Source organism: Vidua macroura, chromosome 10 (genome assembly GCF_024509145.1).
Source record: "Vidua macroura isolate BioBank_ID:100142 chromosome 10, ASM2450914v1, whole genome shotgun sequence".
Lineage (NCBI taxonomy): Eukaryota > Metazoa > Chordata > Aves > Passeriformes > Viduidae > Vidua > Vidua macroura.
The window spans coordinates 876,185-896,429 of NC_071580.1; the positions used below are offsets into that span (position 1 = coordinate 876,185).

The 20,245-nt window shown below is 50.4% G+C and overlaps 2 protein-coding genes across 2 annotated transcripts in view; one reads left to right on the top strand and one right to left on the bottom strand.

The window, feature by feature from the left end:
- The window catches only part of MME (membrane metalloendopeptidase), a 32,375-nt gene extending 26,471 nt beyond the window's left edge, over window positions 1-5,904 (top strand). The window contains exons 21-23 of the mRNA XM_053986365.1: window positions 1,494-1,589; window positions 1,994-2,070; window positions 4,597-5,904. Coding sequence (XP_053842340.1) covers window positions 1,494-1,589; window positions 1,994-2,070; window positions 4,597-4,696 — 273 coding nt within the window. The 3' untranslated portion in view covers window positions 4,697-5,904. The remainder of the gene's footprint in view (window positions 1-1,493; window positions 1,590-1,993; window positions 2,071-4,596) is intronic.
- Window positions 5,905-9,019: 3,115 nt separating this feature from the next.
- STRIT1 (small transmembrane regulator of ion transport 1) lies at window positions 9,020-14,997 on the bottom strand. Its single transcript, XM_053986401.1, has 3 exons — window positions 14,950-14,997; window positions 13,273-13,402; window positions 9,020-10,471 (listed from the first exon to the last, which is right to left on the bottom strand). The coding sequence occupies exons 1-2, from the start codon at window positions 14,960-14,962 to the stop codon at window positions 13,308-13,310; spliced, it is 108 nt and encodes a 35-aa protein (XP_053842376.1). The 5' UTR covers window positions 14,963-14,997; the 3' UTR covers window positions 9,020-10,471; window positions 13,273-13,307.
- Between the last annotated feature and the right edge of the window lie 5,248 nt (window positions 14,998-20,245).

Sequence of the window (20,245 nt, forward strand, 5' to 3'; positions counted from 1 at the left end):
CTAGACTGGCCACTGTTGAGAGTGACAGAGAGACACAGGTTCTTTTTGGACATGGTCTGGAAGAGAGTGGCAAGTCAGCCTCTCTGTCAGCTTTTCTTGTTATTCACAGATCTGATGGCTGCAAGCCTCAAGGTGATCCTCCTTCCCTGAGCACCTTCTGTGGCAAAATACTCAACACTTACAACTGAGTGCTGTCATTGTCACAGAGAGCTCTGGGATGCATGGGGCAACTCACACTTCTCCAAGCTCCCACTGGAAATGGACATGTTTGAGGGCAAAGACAATTACTAATGAGAGTTTAAGGAATGATTTGGAAGCCTAAAAGAGGCATCAGCCTTATTAGATGAGTCTGATCTTTGGTTACTGGAATATTTGTGCAAAGTACAAAGCCATGAAAGGGGATACGCTTTCCGAAAGGAATGGGAGTAGCCAGAAAAATTAGGTCAGAAGTATTAAAAATGATTATGACATCATATAAACAGTAAAAAAGGTCCAAAAGGAATCTTGAGAGGTCAGTATCCCACTGGCCTCTCCATGCAGGTAGAATCAACCCCTTCTGCATCCTTCCAAGCTCCCAAGGAGCATTCCCACTGCCTCCTCATGGCACTCCCAGTGCCCACGGCTCTGCCTCCAGCCCTGCAAGCACAACAATCTGCTCCTTTCTCTCCTGTGACCTTTCACATATTTGAAGACTTACATGCTTCAAGGCCCAGACTTCTCTCCTTTAGACTAAACAAACCCAATTCTTTCGATCTTTCCTCATAGGTCATGTTTGCTGGACCTCTGCTCATTCTTGCTGCTTTCTTCTGGACTCTCTCCAGTTGGTCCACATCTTTCTTGAAGGGCAGTGCCCAAAACTGGACAGAGCACTCCAGCTGAGCCCTGGCCAGCGCCGAGTGGAGTAGAAGGATTACTTCATGTATTTTGTATAAGCCACTCCTGTTTACACGTCCCAGTACAACACCGGCCTTCTTTGCAGTGCAGTGGCTCTCGTTCAGCTGTTATCCATGGAAACTTCCAGAGCCTTTTCCATGGACCCCCTATCTGCTCATTCCTCAGCTGCGCTTGGGCCGTTGATTGGCTTCACTCATGCGTTGCTTTGGCACTGACCTCAGGCAGAACATTTCTCCAGCGTCTTTCATCAGTGATGATACACTAACAACACATTGTTTGATACGTTTCCATAAGAAACATGAGAGCAGCTGTTCTTACTATGGCAAGGTTGTAAAGCCTCTGCAATTCACTTTAAAAAAACCAAACCCCAAAAAACCCACAGTGGAAAAAAAATCTCTTTTTCATAGTGCAGTATTTAATAATTGATACTAAGTACTAAGAAATGGTCCTGTTGTCTTCTGCTTCAAGGCAGCACATGTGGGATGGATGGCCAAGGGAGGCAATGGTTAATTATGTCAAAAAATTCCTCCTTTTCATAATTTCATTTCGACTGGAAAAATGCTGAAAGTGGTAACATTTCTACTCACTTCATTCTACAGGCTTATGAAAACTTTGTGAGAAAGCACGGAAAAGAAAAACTTCTTCCTGGTCTCGACATGAACCACAAACAGCTGTTTTTTCTGAACTTCGCACAGGTATCCTTTACTTCTTGCCTGAGGGCTTTGAAAACCACTTGGCAGTACAGTTTAACAGCAAGTCAGAACAGGCTGACTGCCGTGGGCTAACTGAGAGCTGGCAGAGCTGCAGGGCTGAGCAGTGTTCACTGCAAAGCACTGAAAATAAAGTCTTGTTAGGTGATTTTTATCTTCCCTAAAGAAATTAATTCAGCCACTTATAAGCCTGGTAGGAAGTGCCTTGTGCCCAAGTGCCTTTGTCTGAGGACAGTGATGTGCTTTTTTTAACAAAATACACCCTTTTGTCTCTGTGTTCTAGTGTGGAAATTATTCTCATGAACATTCGGTGTTTCACAGTTAAATGACAGCAGGTCTCTTCCTGTAAAATCTCAGGCTAACGATGCTTTTCTTTGTTACCTGTGCAGGTGTGGTGTGGAACGTACAGACCAGAATATGCAGTGAACTCCATCAAGACAGACGTGCACAGCCCAGGCAGATTCAGGTCAGCAGAGCCAACAAGCCCCGTGCAGTGCCGAGGGGTAGCACCTCTGACACACGGCTGCTTGTGGGGGAACTGAAGTGACCCTGCCCTTCCCAGGGGAGCTTTAACACATCTACAGGCAGAGCACACTGGGGCTGCTTAGGAGAGACAGACAGGCTGGGCTGTCCCTGTCCCTTCCAGCCCAGCACTGCCCAAACAGGCAAAGCCTTCCCAGGCAGCTCCACAGGCAAAGGAAGGATGTGGGATTGCTGTCTCATCCCTGAGAAGATCCAGCTTAGTTCTGTCCACCCTACGGAGCAGCTTTGAACAGTCTCCAGCACAGGACACACACAGCATCACCTGGCTGTCACTGTGTGACTGTCACTGCAGAGTCCCAGTGACTGTGTCTGGAATCCAGGGCTCATCCACAAGTCCCTGGCTCCTGCAATAGCTCCTAATTGGGTTCTTGTACACCAGCAGCACGGATGAACTTTCATCCTCCACTGAAGTCACGGGCAGAATGAGTGGGAGATCACTGCCCCTCACTCTTAACAAGCCCATGTGCTGTGGTACAATAGCAGATGTGCACTTTGTGTCTGGTGTGCTCAGCCAGCCTTCCCAAGATCAGCTGGGCTCAATTCAGTAGGGCCATGCAGGAAATGTGGCTGCTCAGGGTGCAAGCCTTTGAGCCAGTCTAGGATCTTTTCTTTTTATCTGAAGTCAGAGCAGCCTATTCATCAGCAGAGTACCAATGTGCTCTAATAAACCTGTTTGGTCCAATGCCACGGTATCAGTGGTAGTGCAGCCATCACAGCATCTGCTGGAAGGCTGAGTCATCTCCAGGCTCCCTGTCCACAATAGCCAAGTCCTGTGCTGATACAATCCACTACATTAATTCCAGTAGCTTTCTTTCAGCGGCTTTTCACCAAATCTTGTTTATCCCACACACTCAGCTATTTAGTGAAAGCAGGGACTGTTCCCTCACTGTTCTCGCCTGGTTTCAGTGCGGGTGGGTTGTGCTATCTGGGATCTCTCCCAGAGGCAGTTTGTGCACCAGCTCCTACAGTCATTCCTGTCTGGTCTCAGTGCTAATGAGGCTCCAGAGGCTCTTCAGAACCTCAGCACATCTGATTTGGATGAGGTACAAGGCCTTTGAAGCTGACTAGTTCAGCATCTCAGCACAACAAGCTGTGTTTGTGTGTACCCTGGATACCTTACATCGTGCTGTGCTGTCTGCACCTCTGCAGGACAGGCTGTAAACTCCATGTGCAAGGATAAAAGTGTGCATGAGAAACCAGACAACATTCTCAGAAGGGGCAGTCATTTACAGGATGAGGCCCCCTAAGAGCTCTAAACCAGAAAACATTTCATGAGACATACCCACAAAATTAACACCTAATAACATACTGCACAAGTGTCACAAAGGTTCCCAAGGTGCCTTTTTTGATTATTAACTGGGGAGTGCAATGAGGCTTTTCAACACCTGCTACACTGACTGTGGGCTGCTTCTCCTTACAAGTGGGACAGGCAGCTCCTCATAGAAATTGTTAATTGCAGAGCATCCCATTTTAGCAGTCCTTGTTCATTGGAGCAGTGAAGCACAGCTAGATCACCAAAATGCATGAGGTTTTTCATAACCCTTTTCCCGTGCCATCATCTCCTGTTCCACTGCTGGCTCCCAAGACCAGGGAGTCACTTTTGGCCTTCTAGAACAACTGAAGTATTGCAGGTGTCAGTGCTGAACTTCACCTCAACTTCTGTGGGCACACCCTGGTTCTAATGATGAACATAATTCTCAGAATAATCATGAATTACTCAAGGAAACAGTTCTTTAAAGAACTTCTGGGCCACAATCAATGTCCATCAGTATCTGTATTTGACCTGTTTCCCTGCAGAGGTATGTGCTGCTCTATTCCCAATCCTGAAGGAACAAGTGAGTTTTAGCAGATCTATTCACACATGTTCACAATTACACATAGAAAATCAGCCTTAGCTGGAGTGGCCTCATACTCACTTCCCATGTTGAGTTGAAAGCCATTGTTTGTGTGAGACTTTTTGCCAGAAAACTCATTCACTGGAAAATCTGTGCAAAACGCCCAGAGGAGCAGCATGATCTCAGTTAAAACCTGGTTGGTGTAAAAACGTAAATGAACATTCACTGACAAGTTACCACCACAGCCCTTGACCTCGGGGTCTTGTTTTCCCTTCACCAAGAAACTTGTCAGCAAAACGTAGCTGAAAAAACCCTCAGTGCAAACTACTGACAAGCAAGAAATCTGTTCTAGGTGAGAGAACTGGCTTGTGAGAGCCAGCCATGAGGAGGGAACAGGTCCTGTGTTTTTGGGGTTGCAACAGGGGCAAGACCAGCTGAAGAAGAAAACACAGCCAGCCCTTGAGGTGGAATGAAGCAACAGTCAGAGCTCAGCAACAGGGCGTTCCCCACACTACAGTGAGGTGACACAACAAAACAAGTTACAAAATATGGGTCATGTTGTTTGTTTCCAGCCGAGGCGGGCAGCAATGACAGCGCGTTGCTTTGTTTTAAAGGGTCCTGGGGTCACTGCAGAACTCCCCAGAGTTTTCAGAAGCCTTTTCGTGCACCACGAGAGACAACATGGATCCCGCCAAGAAGTGCCGCGTTTGGTGACGGACTGCAAACCTCACACCTCGAGGAGCTTTCCAGGAAAAGAGGCCTTTCCAGCGGATTTTGAGAAGGGGAGGAGGGAAGAAAGCTGAGCGGGACGTGCTGGAGGCACGGCTGTAACCCTTGGTAAACACACAAAGCCCGGACCGTCACGCGCCGCAGCGGCGCTGGGCTGCCGGGCTGCTTCTCCCCGGAGCCCCCCAGGACCGAACTCCCCGGGCAGTTCTGGCATTCATTTTTAAACAGCTGTGACCCACCATCTCCCCCCGGTCAGGGAATGCAGGTTGCTGATCGGGGGGGAGGAAGGAAGGACTCGGGAACACGCATCTCAGCCGTCATAGCACGACAGAGGGACGACAGCTTATTTCCCACTGCCAGGCTTTGTACCCTCTGCTGGCACGGGAAATCTCTTCTACCAAATGTTTTCATTTTTACTTGAAACCATTTATACAAGAGGAGTCCAAAGACCTGCTGTACTTCAGTAACTTCTCACTAATTACTCCAGCGTGTATTACCTGAAGTCCCTATTTACAATAGTTAATTTACAGCTTTCCAGCCCAACTGAAATCATAGGTAATTTATTAATTTCTGTACCTATAACCTGTAAGATTGTGATCAAAGACCCTTTCACCATTTTCTAAGCTTTATCTTGCTTTCTCTAAAGTCGCTCTTTTTTAAAGTTTCTAGTAATGTATAAATCATAGTTTTTATATTTAAATCTTGAGCTACACTTTTGACTTGAAGTATTGTAACATATTTTATCAGTGGCTGCATAGAACTGGGAAATTGGACTAAAGCATGGTATCGGGCAATAAGATAAAGCCTACAAACCTGATTTCTCCAATGGAGGACACAAACATTGGAGTTTTCAGGCTGTCAGTGCTTAGGCTCAGATCCTGCACATAACTTGTACTTGTTCTGATCAATGTCAGTCCTCACATCAAGAAAGCTGCACAGCTGATTGCAAGAGTCTGAAGGAGCTTTAAGTAAGAGGGTAAAAGGCTTTAAATCTGCAATGATATCTATTAAACATCCTCATGCAGATTGCAAAGGAACTTACTGCTTTGTTTATCAAAGCAATGACATTTCCAAACCAAGTACCAGATACCTCAGATGACTGCTACAATAGGTCTATTTAAAAACCTATGTCCTTTTAGCTTTCTGTCATCTGATCAAAACATTTTGATAATAAACTGAATTTATGAGCCAAATGCAGTGCGTGTTCTTCATAGGAATTATGAAAACACAGATTCTCTGCAAACAGATGTCTGTGCTTGCCCCTGAGCCCCACAGGTCAGAAAACGCTGACCACAACAAACAAATCCCTCTCACAGCTCCCAGGATCGCCCTTGGCAGAGCGAGCCTCTCGCAGAGAGGGGAAACCCAGAGCGCCTCTATTTTCACACAGAAACCAACATTTCACACAGGGACCGACACTCCGCACAGCTCTGCACAGAACAAGGGCCAAAAAAAGCCTCCAGTGCCCGGAGGGAGCTGGAACGGGGCTGGAGACGGGGAGCGGAGCCGGGCGGGCCCTGCACAGGTGGGGAGCGCCCTCACCTGCGCTGTGCCCCCGGCTCCGCTGGCCCTGGGGCCCCACCCGCCGCCCACCCCGCCCGGGCTCCTGCCTGAGCCGGGCTCCTACCTGAGCTGGGGCTTTTACCTGAGCTGGGGCTTTTACCTGAGCTGGGCTCTTACCTGAGCTGGGGCTTTTACCTGAGCTGGGGCTTTTACCTGAGCTGGGCTCTTACCTGAGCCGGGCTCCTACCTGAGCTGGGGCTTTTACCTGAGCTGGGCTCTTACCTGAGCTGGGGCTTTTACCTGAGCTGGGCTCTTACCTGAGCTGGGGCTTTTACCTGAGCTGGGCTCCTACCTGAGCTGGGCTCTTACCTGAGCTGGGCTCTTACCTGAACCGGGGCTCCTGCCTGAGCTGGGGCTTTTACCTGAGCTGGGCTCTTACCTGAGCCGGGCTCCTACCTGAGCCGGGGCTTTTACCTGAGCCGGGGCTTTTACCTGAGCTGGGGCTCCTGCCTGAGCCAGGCTCCTGCCTGAGCCGGGCTCCTACCTGAGCTGGGGCTTTTACCTGAGCTGGGCTCTTACCTGAGCTGGGCTCTTACCTGAACCGGGGCTCCTGCCTGAGCTGGGGCTTTTACCTGAGCTGGGCTCCTACCTGAGCTGGGCTCTTACCTGAGCTGGGCTCTTACCTGAGCCAGCTCTTACCTGAGCCAGCTCTTACCTGAGCCGGGCTCCTGCCTGAGCCAGGCTCCTACCTGAGCTGGGCTCTTACCTGAGCCGGGGCTTTTACCTGAGCTGGGCTCTTACCTGAGCCGGGCTCCTGCCTGAGCCGGGCTCCTACCTGAGCTGGGCTCTTACCTGAGCCGGGCTCTTACCTGAGCTGGGCTCTTACCTGAGCCGGGTTCTTACCTGAGCTGGGCTCTTACCTGAGCCGGGTTCTTACCTGAGCCGGGCTCCTGCCTGAGCCGGGCTCCTACCTGAGCTGGGGCTTTTACCTGAGCTGGGCTCTTACCTGAGCTGGGGCTCCTGCCTGAGCCGGCTCTTACCTGAGCTGGGGCTTTTACCTGAGCTGGGCTCTTACCTGAGCCGGGCTCGTACCTGAGCCGGGCTCCTGCCTGAGCCGGGGTCCTCCGTGAACCGTGAGGGGCTCCAGGTGCCCACAGGTCCGGGCTCGGGGCTCACACCGGAGCGGGGCCGTGAGGGGCTCCAGGTGCCCGCAGGTCCGGGCTGGGGGCTCCAGGTGCCCGCAGGTCCGGGCTGGGAGCTCCAGATGCCCACAGGTCCGGGCTGGGGGCTCCAGGTGCCCGCAGGTCCGGGCTGGGGGCTCCAGGTGCCCGCAGGTCCGGGCTCGGGGCTCACACCGGAGCGGGGCCGTGAGGGGCTCCAGGTGCCCGCAGGTCCGGGTTCGGGGCTCACAGCGGGCGCGGCCGGGGCTCCGAGGGCCGGGGGCTCCTGAGGGCGGGGGCAGGTGAGGCAGCCCCCCCTGCAGAGCGCACCTGGCGCGCCCCCCGCCCCACCGGCACCGGGACCCGCCGCGCTTTGTTCCCTTTGCACTCCTACCCAGAGCAAGGCAGGGCCCTCAGCCCCGGGGGGAGGTTTGGGGGCATAACGGGGTCACAGGTAAGCCCAGGTGTGTGAGGTGCTCCGGGAACAGCCAGGAGCAGGTAAACCTCTTCCCTGGGCTGGTGTCAGCCACTGGGGCAGGAGAGACGCAGCAGGTGGGCAAAGCACCCTGGAGCCACTGTCCTTGACGTGGGACTGGGAACATCCCACCCAAACTCTGCTTCACAGGCAGGTGTTATCCCTGTCCCTGTCCCACTCAAACTCTGCTTCACAGGCAGGTGTTATCCCTGTCCCACCCAAACTCTGGTTCACATGCAGGTGTTATCCCTGTCCCTGTCCCACCCAAACTCTGGTTCACAGGTAGGTGTTATCCCTGTCCCACCCAAACTCTCGTTCACAGGCAGGTGTTATCCCTGTCCCACCCAAACTCTGGTTCACATGCAGGTGTTATCCCTGTCCCTGTCCCACCCAAACTCTGGTTCACAGGTAGGTGTTATCCCCACAGCTCAGCTCTGCACCAGTCATGCTCTGTGTACACCAACACCCTTAAATGGGATTACAAGCACTGAAAGAATATAAACATGCGCCTGGAAGTTTCCAGGATGCCACGTGCAACATCCCGGGACAGGGGGACAGACACTCCTCTCTACTTGATCTACTCCAAGAGCTGTTCAGGGGAAACAGGGAAAGCCAGGCAGAGGCCGTGGGGCAAGCTTGGCATCCTACTGTAACAAAATTGGGGTGGCCTGACACTGAGGTTATCACCTCGCTTTAATAGTGTAGCACCAGCATTTTGCAAAAAATCTGAGCGTGCATGGTTTTTCCCCCTCAATCACCAGCACCTCTCTGAGAGAAAAGAACCTAGCTCTCAAACACTCCTTTTATTTTTCAGGAATGAAAAACCCCAAACCTTTTGCTACCCCTTTTCCCCCCGCACGTAAGGAGAGCTTCAAGGCTGTACAGCTGCACCACGAGCAGACACCCGAGTGGGTTGTCTGAAGGTGGTTACAAAAGGTCACTGCAGAGTGCTCAGTGATCTTCCAACAGCGTGGGGGATGCATATTTTCTTGGAATAATCCTCTCTTTATTACCCCATAAAACTGGCAGAAACTTCTTCTTTGTATACAGCAAGTCAGCTCGATGATATTGACGCCAGCCCAGAGAGTTATTTTGGCTTGCTCTGCCAAATCAGATCTCAAAAATCAGGTAAAGCTAAACCAGATTGTAGTGTTTACATTTTATCTCTGTAACATTTTAATTGGAAACATTCAATTTCCAGCGTTGCGAGACACCCAAAGGGCTGTTTGGACCTTTCAGAACTATTTCCCTCTGTGCCTGGTAAATGAAGTGAGTTGTAAAAACACAGACGTGGTGACTGTGGAGTCACAGCTGGATCAGTCTGGGTGGGCTCAGACCCCGAGGAATTGAGGGTGAGACCCTGAGGTGTCTGCTCAGGGTGGGCTCTGGGCTCAGGCAGCCCCTTGCAGGGAGAGGGGGATGTTCCCACCTGCAGGCACTCCCCGAGGTGCTGCTCAGGTGCTCGCAGGACACAGCAGCCGTGCAGGCATCGAGAATCTCGGGGTTTAGCCCCTCTCTTTCAGGACATCCGATCAGACTGGATCCCCCTCAGTTCATTCCCAGCTGAAGAAACCCGGTGTTAAGACAATTCCCAAATGGAATATCACACTTCAGTGCTCCTGCTGACTGCTGGCGTGGCCCAGGAATGTTTGTGGCTGCACTATGGCCAAATCTATTTGTGTTTCCATTCCTAAAGCTCAACAGACAGTGCCCACAGATGGAGACAGGATGTCTAACTGATGTGCCTTCCTCACATTCTCAAAATTATACAAATTATGTGAGCAGGAGTATAAAAATTAGTTTGTTTCTCTATTTAACCCCATCAGGTGTTGCTAAGAGTTTTTTCACATTCCCCTAAACATACATCTTGCTGCGATCTTCCAGACATGCCTCTCACAATAAATTCTCTGCTTTAACTGGGGGTTGAATTATTAATGATTTCATCTTCTCAGAACTACAGTTCTCCAGTAGAAAAATCTTCATGCTCAAGAGCCCAGAGCTGTCATTGAAAATGCAGTGATCAGATGCTCAGTTGTGATTTAAACGGCAAAGTCACTGGAAGTTCACATGGCTCATTATTGACTGGGGGAATATAATTATCTCCAATGCTAATTAAAAAGGCAAACCCCCAGTACAAGACACGGAGGGCCCCTGGTGAGCCTGGGATTCAGCCACACTCAGCTGTACAACCCCCCCAGCCCTCAGCAAGCCTGGCCTTCTCTTTTCCAAGGACATGCAAATGTTTCTGTTTCATAACAATAGAGTCCAAGAGATGTTCCCCATAATAAGGCTAAAAATTGCCCAGGCCCCATAAGAAATTAACCCTTGCCTGTTTCTACCACGCTTGAAGTGCCTTAGCTGGTAGTAGCTGTTTTAAAAGTTTGCTGGTCAGCAAGCAGGCAGGTATCTGAGCTACAAGACTCCAAAAACCACTCCCTAAATTGCAAATAATCTGAGAACAGGGAAATTGGTTTGGTGACTCTTCCTAATGGATAAAAAGTGTGCACAACATTTACATTGTTGATATTAAAAATAACTCATTTTATACGTATTTTAGTAATTAGAAATCTCAACTGAACTTCTGTGTTCTTCTCATCCAACATCACTGTAGGTTCTTCTGACCTGTAAGACACAGAAATTGCATTTAAAAGGGTGGCAGTGACAAGTAGGGCAGGGGAGGCTGCTGTGTGACACTGCTGTCACTGCAGGGCTGTGTGTGACACTGCTGTCACTGCAGGGAGCTGTGTGTGACACTGCTGTCACTGCAGGGCTCTGTGTGACACTGCTGTCACTGCAGGGCTGTGTGTGACACTGCTGTCACTGCAGGGTTGTGTGACACTGCTGTCACTGCAGGGCTGTGTGTGTGACACTGCTGTCACTGCAGGGCTGTGTGACACTGCTGTCACTGCAGGGCTGTGTGTGTGACACTGCTGTCACTGCAGGGCTCTGTGTGTGACACTGCTGTCACTGCAGGGCTGTGTGTGTGACACTGCTGTCACTGCAGGGAGCTGTGTGTGACACTGCTGTCACTGCAGGGCTGTGTGTGACACTGCTGTCACTGCAGGGAGCTGTGTGTGACACTGCTGTCACTGCAGGGCTCTGTGTGACACTGCTGTCACTGCAGGGCTGTGTGTGTGTGACACTGCTGTCACTGCAGGGAGCTCTGTGTGACACTGCTGTCACTGCAGGGCTCTGTGTGACACTGCTGTCACTGCAGGGAGCTGTGTGTGTGACACTGCTGTCACTGCAGGGCTGTGTGTGTGATACTGCTGTCACTGCAGGGAGCTGTGTGACACTGCTGTCACTGCAGGGAGCTGTGTGTGTGACACTGCTGTCACTGCAGGGCTCTGTGTGTGACACTGCTGTCACTGCAGGGAGCTGTGTGTGTGACACTGCTGTCACTGCAGGGCTCTGTGTGTGACACTGCTGTCACTGCAGGGAGCTCTGTGTGACACTGCTGTCACTGCAGGGCTGTGTGACACTGCTGTCACTGCAGGGCTGTGTGTGACACTGCTGTCACTGCAGGGCTGTGTGACACTGCTGTCACTGCAGGGCTGTGTGTGACACTGCTGTCACTGCAGGGAGCTGTGTGTGTGACACTGCTGTCACTGCAGGGCTGTGTGTGACACTGCTGTCACTGCAGGGAGCTGTGTGTGACACTGCTGTCACTGCAGGGAGCTGTGTGTGTGACACTGCTGTCACTGCAGGGCTGTGTGTGACACTGCTGTCACTGCAGGGCTCTGTGTGTGACACTGCTGTCACTGCAGGGAGCTGTGTGTGACACTGCTGTCACTGCAGGGCTGTGTGTGTGACACTGCTGTCACTGCAGGGAGCTGTGTGTGACACTGCTGTCACTGCAGGGAGCTGTGTGTGTGACACTGCTGTCACTGCAGGGCTGTGTGACACTGCTGTCACTGCAGGGCTCTGTGTGTGTGACACTGCTGTCACTGCAGGGAGCTGTGTGTGTGACACTGCTGTCACTGCAGGGCTGTGTGACACTGCTGTCACTGCAGGGCTCTGTGTGTGTGACACTGCTGTCACTGCAGGGCTGTGTGTGACACTGCTGTCACTGCAGGGAGCTCTGTGTGTGACACTGCTGTCACTGCAGGGAGCTGTGTGTGACACTGCTGTCACTGCAGGGAGCTCTGTGTGTGACACTGCTGTCACTGCAGGGCTGTGTGTGACACTGCTGTCACTGCAGGGCTGTGTGACACTGCTGTCACTGCAGGGCTGTGTGTGTGACACTGCTGTCACTGCAGGGAGCTGTGTGTGTGACACTGCTGTCACTGCAGGGAGCTGTGTGTGACACTGCTGTCACTGCAGGGCTGTGTGTGACACTGCTGTCACTGCAGGGCTGTGTGTGTGACACTGCTGTCACTGCAGGGAGCTGTGTGTGTGACACTGCTGTCACTGCAGGGCTGTGTGTGACACTGCTGTCACTGCAGGGCTGTGTGTGTGACACTGCTGTCACTGCAGGGCTCTGTGTGTGACACTGCTGTCACTGCAGGGCTGTGTGTGTGACACTGCTGTCACTGCAGGGCTCTGTGTGTGACACTGCTGTCACTGCAGGGAGCTGTGTGTGACACTGCTGTCACTGCAGGGAGCTGTGTGTGTGACACTGCTGTCACTGCAGGGCTGTGTGTGTGACACTGCTGTCACTGCAGGGAGCTGTGTGTGACACTGCTGTCACTGCAGGGCTCTGTGTGTGACACTGCTGTCACTGCAGGGCTGTGTGTGTGACACTGCTGTCACTGCAGGGAGCTGTGTGTGTGACACTGCTGTCACTGCAGGGCTGTGTGTGACACTGCTGTCACTGCAGGGCTCTGTGTGTGACACTGCTGTCACTGCAGGGCTGTGTGTGTGACACTGCTGTCACTGCAGGGAGCTGTGTGACACTGCTGTCACTGCAGGGAGCTGTGTGTGTGACACTGCTGTCACTGCAGGGCTGTGTGTGTGACACTGCTGTCACTGCAGGGCTGTGTGACACTGCTGTCACTGCAGGGCTGTGTGTGTGACACTGCTGTCACTGCAGGGCTCTGTGTGACACTGCTGTCACTGCAGGGCTGTGTGTGTGACACTGCTGTCACTGCAGGGCTGTGTGACACTGCTGTCACTGCAGGGCTGTGTGTGTGACACTGCTGTCACTGCAGGGCTCTGTGTGACACTGCTGTCACTGCAGGGCTGTGTGTGTGACACTGCTGTCACTGCAGGGAGCTGTGTGTGTGACACTGCTGTCACTGCAGGGCTGTGTGTGTGACACTGCTGTCACTGCAGGGCTCTGTGTGTGTGACACTGCTGTCACTGCAGGGAGCTGTGTGTGACACTGCTGTCACTGCAGGGCTGTGTGACACTGCTGTCACTGCAGGGAGCTGTGTGTGTGACACTGCTGTCACTGCAGGGCTGTGTGTGACACCATCACTTACCCAGGGCGCTGTGTGGCACTGCCACCCCTTCCTGGTCAGGAGAAGACAATGTACACCACGAGGGCACAGCCCAGGATCCAGCCCAGTGCCAGCAGCACGGGGACAAGCAGGCGGGACAGCGGGGCCCGGGCTGGCACAGAAAACAGGGTCAGTGGCACTGACAGGGACCTGCTGCACCAATCCCACCAAGGCCAGGAGTGCAGGTGGCCACGTCCCAGCGTGCTGAGCCATGGCTCAGCTGCTCAGCAGGCTTAGGCCAGGCTCAGAGGAGCCCAGGGCAGGCTTAGGCCAGGCTCAGAGGAGCCCAGGCTCTCTGTGGAGCACACGGGAAGCAGGACTGGCTTTACATCTCCATACAACACCAGAATTTTAAGGACACTTCTGCCAGTTTCCTGCAAGCAGCACACTCTTGCCAGAAAGCAGAATATTGAGATCCTATTACTTACCAATATATTACACCTCTTACAGCACATCTTTACACAGCTAACAGGATTACAGGTTTTACAGAAATTATGTAAAACTAACCACAACACCTTGCACAGTTGAGATCAAGCAGGCAGACTCAGAGGGATGCTTACTAATTTTAGGATTGCCACATTGTTCTTCTAAAGCTCTGCACAGCACACCTGTCTCACCAGAGTGTGTCTGCCAGAGGGACACAAGACCTGCGCGTGCTGCCATGAAAATATTAAAAGCATTAAAAATTCCTGCCCTGAAACTGGGTGTCCCTTTGGCCCAGGGGAGCCCCTCTCCTGTTTCATTTAGAGCCCTTTACTGCAGTGACACAGGTGAAGCTGCTGGGATCGTTTCCCTGCACTTTCTCTGAAGGTCTGATCACAAAGGCAGGGCTGGGTCCTGCCGGGGGGCACAGAGGGGTTTGTGAGATGCTGCTGGCTCTGGGGCTCTGTTAGGGGAGCTCCAGTTCAAACCAGTGTCAGGGTAATTCCTGGGGCTATCAATGAAAACTCAAATAAATAGTGTTCAGTGTCCTTTCGTAGCTCAGCAGAAACTCACTCTAGATACCAGAGTCAGTGGTGCACAAAAAACAGGAAATAAGTCTTTAAAAACTTTGAATGTAGCTATGAAGATGTATTAAAAGTTCCCTTTACAAGTGTTACCTGAGTAACTGTGCACTCAGCACAGTTGTAAATTTACCACAGCTACAGTTGTAAATTGAAGTGAAATAAATAAAAAATTACAATAGATATAAAATGCATTTTAATAAACTGCCTTTTCTCCTTGGAGAGGGTGAAGTGTGCTTACAATGGAAAGGTCATTACTAAAACTTCATTTTGCTCTGCCACTTGAGCTTTGTGGGGTTAAAATCAAAATTATTCTGTGTTCATTTGGCACCACACTTGGAGCTCAGCTCCACACAGTATAACAAAAATGCTGTCAAACATAACTCATTTTACACACTGTCCTATTGTGTCAGCTAACCTGGAATGACGACTACAAAACATAAAGAAAACAAAACTGGTAGGATTCAAAAATACAGGAGGAACCCAAGCTGTTAATAGAATTAGCTTTTAAAGAGAATTAAACCTTCTTACTGAGAAGTAAATTATATATAGTGTATCAGACAAGAATACAGGTAGCTGAGTGTATTCACACTGCATTGCTCAGATCTATTAATTTCAGTACATTATTACATTCACATTTAATTGTGCCTCTTACCTGGTTCTGCCATTCCCCCTCTGCTAGTTTAATGGCAGGTTAAGGTTTGCCTCTGCAGTTGCTCTGAGAGCCCTGGGATGCTTTAAATAGAGCAATATTTGGAATGTGCTGCAGCTGCCTGGCTCACTGGTGCCAGGGGTTGGCTATAAGCATTCAATTGTCTAAAAAGGCAGGAATTCAGGGGTCCAAGGTTACCTCTGCCTGTTCCTCCAGCTGCACCTCTGCTTCAGAGCAACTGTAGAGGGGTCAGCTTCTTGAAGAGGGAGGGAAACAAGGGTGAAAAGTGCTTGATGGTCTCCTTATAGCCCCCCATGGTAAATGCAGGTAACTCTCATGAGCACCCCTGTATGTCCAGCATGGCAGGGATCTGCTGTGCTCTGAGTCCACTCTTCTCCCATCCCTCTCCTGTGGAAACCCAGCAAGCCCTGCTCAGGATTCCTGTGCAGGGAGCCCTGTAGTTACCAGCTCTCTGCTCAGCAGCACCAGCCCTCTGCTACCTGCAGGAGAAGGAAGTCCCAAGGAAGGGCTGCTTTGCAGGGATCCCTGTCCTGCATCACACCTACAACACAGCTGGGAGGGACAGCCCTTCCCCAGGCACCCCCTCAGGAAGGGGACTGCACTACTGCTTCTCCAAAATGGGAGCAATCTTACATAAACCTCAGGCCAATGTAGCACTTTATCATGCCATGCACTGTTCAGCCCATCACAGCATTTTGAGACACGAGAATAAACCATCAGCTTCCCTTTCTTTGTCTGGCTTTGCCATAAAGCAAATCCTTTTGGGATAAGATCCAATTTGTTGTGAAAAGAAATATGACTCTGTGTAAAATATTTATTGAAAAAAAAAAATCTCTGATACAATAACTTCATTGGCTGCACAGCTGTTCCTGTAAGAATCCTGTCTGGCTTGGTTCTGCTAATTATATCTATCCATCTGATCTCATAGAAATAATTTCCAGCAGGAATCATGTATTCCTGACAAGACCATCTGACCTTCAGGGATTGGGATCCTTCCAGGCCCAGTTGCCACAAGCAAGGGCAGCGAGTCATTGCTGCTCACACCAGTTTGGGTAGTGCTCCCCAGCGAGTGCTGTCCTGCACGTCCACAGCTGGACTCAAAGGAGATCAAAGTTGTAACTGCAGCAAAGAACACATTAACAATGTAGACATTATTTTAAACAACACATCTTCTGTTGGGAACTGAGGAATGAACTGCAGACATCAATTCTACAATAGACCTCAGTCCAACAGCCCAAAAAAAAAAAAGCAGAGGGACAGTTTCAAAACATAAGAACAAGGAGAGGACACAAGGCTTAAGAAAATACTCAGAATGATCTGTGGCAAAACGCAGCTACTGCTTTTCTGCTGAAGAACAATCCACAAGAACAACAATTCCCTCACTGCTATTTGTGTTCCCAATTACGTGGTCTTGGTTTATGTTTTTCCCCCTCTGTGCTGGGACAATACTCAATACCCAGAGCTACACTTGGATGGGCAGTTGGGCTCAGAAATGGGATTCCTTTTTAGCCTCCAGCTCACTCAGGTGCTCAAACAGATTGGTCTCAGGGCAACTTTTGGAGCAGCCTCCAGGACTTCATTCCCATGAACTGCTCGAGGCTGGGAATCACTTCAAATGCTGGAAATGCCTGCAGTGCTTTAAGGGAGCTCGGACCAACATTAGGAGAGGGAACAGGGTAAGGCAGCAGGGCTGCAAGGCTTTCTGTGAGAGAAGCAATTTTAAGGGGAAAATCCTTTTAGTGCCTGGTGTTTGGGCAGGAACTGTCAGAACCTCACTGACCTCCCCCCACCTTGCAAAGCAAATTGGCCATTTTTAGTGTTAAAATACCCAATATGTTTAGAGCACACCCCAGTCTTCATCACTGCATCAGTAGCCAGAGGTCAAATACACAATGTCACATTTCTGTCTTTGTTGCTGTATTTTTAACCTCTGGGAATCTGAACCCATATGCAGGAGGCTGGCAAAGAAATGTTTTGTTTTACAAATTCTATATGATCCCTGTGAATAACTGCAGCCTACGCTGCTTTAGAGGAGATTAGAAGGACAGACTAACTTATCTTCACAAAGGGAATGCTCCAAGTAATAAAATCTTTATAGCTTTGTAATACTGGTATTAATTTTTAAAACATGTTTCTTTCAATTGATTTTTTTTTCCTTTAAGAAAAAAACCTGATTTATTAGCGAATCAAAAGCCAAGTTTATGTGCCTTGAATTATTTTATGACTTTCCCATACTCTCTTGTGACCTGCAGATTAACATATGAGAATATCAGATTATTGCATTCGCAAAATAGGTTTATGTGTGGAAAATCTGTCTAATGAAACGCATTTTATTAGTCACACCAGTCTTAGCATTTGAAAGCTCCATGAAAAATTGCTAGACCTTACTTCTACTCACATTTACATCATGAAAATAAAGGCTGATTTATTTAATAACCGTGCAAGCGAAGACCTGAAAAAATCCATGTATTAAGGGACTCAATAATTAATTCCACATGCTGCTTCCTGGGGCTCTGGGTCTGCACAGAACTTGTGCTGGCAGAGAGAAGCATCCCCCAGCCGAGTGCTGAGATACCTGCAAAAAGCAGCAGACACGACGGGGAAGCAGCAGCCCGGTGCAGAGATCAGAACAGCGGCGATAACGAGGTGGGGTTTGCCTTTGCACAGCTCCCGTTCCTGGCAGCTGAGGATGGAAATTCCTCCAGGGCTGGCACGGGCACGGCCCCACCTCCCTGAGAGCTCACTCACCAGGGCAGCTCCTGGAGCCCTGGGGCCCTGCAGGGCTGGGGGTGGCTGCCAGGTGAGGAGCAGCACCAGGGGAGCCGGGCACAGCCCAGGGCACAGCCCAGGGCACAGCCCAGGATGGCAGCAGCTGACCACGGAGCCCAGTGTCCCACAGGTCATCAGAGCAGAGCCAGTCGTCCCCCGAGCTGAAGGGGCACTGAGCCCCCCCCCAGGGGACAGCTCAGCCACCAAACTGCCCAGCTCAGGGTCAGCCACGGGCCAGCTTTCAGGTTCTTCACAGAAAGACTCCAGCCATTGCTCCCCGTCCTGTGATGATTGTTCTGGAAGGGACCCCAGCCCACCTCACACTGTAAATACCCAGGGTTCATGATTTGAGAAATGACAGCTTTCTGGAGGATGGGAGTTATGATTTATACATTATATATGATTTATACTGCAACCTGTTGCTGTGGCTTTTACTGTCGACTTGGCATTTTCTTCAGACCTGAAAGGCATTTAATTTAATGTGTCACTTGGATTTGCACTGAATCCTAACTCCTGGACCAAGTTAGAACCCCAGGCTTACCACGCTGCATTTTCCATCTGATTTTTCTGCTGTGACAGAACAATGAAGTTAATAATTACTTCATTCTGTTTCTTTGGATGAGAAAAAAAATAACCTGCAGTGCACTCTGTGTGCAGCAAAGAGTCTGAGGAGGGCTCCGTGGTGCAGGCACAGGAGGTGGCTTTGGCCCCGGCCAGGAGCCAGAGTCACCTCTTGCACAGCTCCATGGTGCTGGCACAGAGCTGGGAGGAGCCCCAGGGCACCCCCAGAACACACAGGGCCCCCAAAGTGCCCTGCAGCCAAGTGACCACCACCCCTCACCTGGCACTGCGGGCTCGGTGGGCAGGGACCCTGCAGAGGGGGGCTGAGGAGGGGAGGCAGCAGAGCAGGAGGCAGGAGCCACCTGGGGCACTCCAGCAAGGGTTTTACCAGCGTGCTCTGGCTGATGCTGGGCACAGGGGTGGGAACAGCCAGACTGGATCACGGTTTTGGCTGCTCCTTTGTTCAAACTCCTGAAAAACAAGGGGCTGAAGCGCTCAGCTGGGATGTGTGTCCCAGCCCTTGGTTCAGCCCCACGTTTCCTGGTGGAAAACAACTGACCAGAGTGAAGATGCTGCACTCACAAACAACCACTGGCCTGTATCATTCAGCTCATGTGCTGGCCAAAGTCAGACACGGGCTGGAAACATCTTTATTTGATCTTACTGTGTCCTCTGAAAGAACACTGGCTTGTGCCAGCAAGGAACACAATGGCAAAACACAAACTGGCTGAAGAAAAAAGCGTGTCTTCATCATCATCATCTGTGCAAGACTTTCTAAAATGCCATGTTTGTCTAAGATTTATTTCTTGACTTGACCATTCCAGTTGACCATAAATACTGGATAAAATGGAGCAAGCTAATTTCAATGTCCTCTTTAGAGCAAAATGAAGGATTCCTTCAGAATCTTATTCTACATTTTCATAGAATAAGGGAATGGTTGATGTTGGAAAAGACATTTAAGATCACCAAGTCCAACCATCAGCCCAGCACCATCGTGTATTAAAAAACTACAGCTCAAGTGGGTACAAGGCAGCCCTAAAGTCACCTTCCCCAGCAGAGACACCTGCAGATATCCTTATCTGCTCAGATGACGACTCCCTGCTCTTAAAAACAGGGAGAAGCAAGGCTGGGACAAAATTCAAGAGCAGAAGAAAACCTCTGATAAATCCAAGGCATACCCAGGTGCAGGGACCCCCCCAGTGTGTCCCAGCAGTTCCTGGGAGTGCCAGGGAGCTCCACACACCCCAGACTCACCCCAGGAATGCCAGCTGGATCCCTGGGACCTCGGTGCCAGCCTGGCACTGTGCTCCTGGAGGAGCTGCCTCACTTCCACTCATCTTGCAGACAACCAGCCAGGTCATCTTCTCTTTCCTTTTCCAGGTGATTCTGGCTTCAGCTTCTCTGATTCCATACCCCCATGGAGATGTTCCCTCCTTTAGCAGTCCATCTGCCTGAAGGAGAACATGGGAAGGATCCTTGTCCTTGCTTTTCCTACAGCTTATATATTCCTTTTTAAATGAACCCTCTGTGCTGGGAAAAAATGCACTTTTAAATTTACCGTGGCAAATCAGTTAATTCAAAAAAAGCTTTGCAAGCCTTGAAAAGCCGTGAAGATATTACCAAGTTTTAGGTGACCAGAAATAAAGTTCTCAAAAGCAATAAAAATGGACCATTTCATGCACAAATTCAAGACAATCTTATTTGTAAGAAGGGAGCAGTTTTAGGAGGAAGATGACTGCGACCACGGAGTCCTTGGAGAAAAGGTGTGTGAAGAACAGCAGCTCCAAACTGGTGCTGCAGTTCCCTCTTGTGACAGCCAGAGCAAATTCCTATTTGCAGGGAACCAGGAGGTTCAGTCAGCAGAGCCACTGCAGCTCTGTGCACACAAAGAGGTGTGGGCTGGGGATTCCAAACTAGCTGAACCTGCTGGTTTCGGGACATTCCTCAC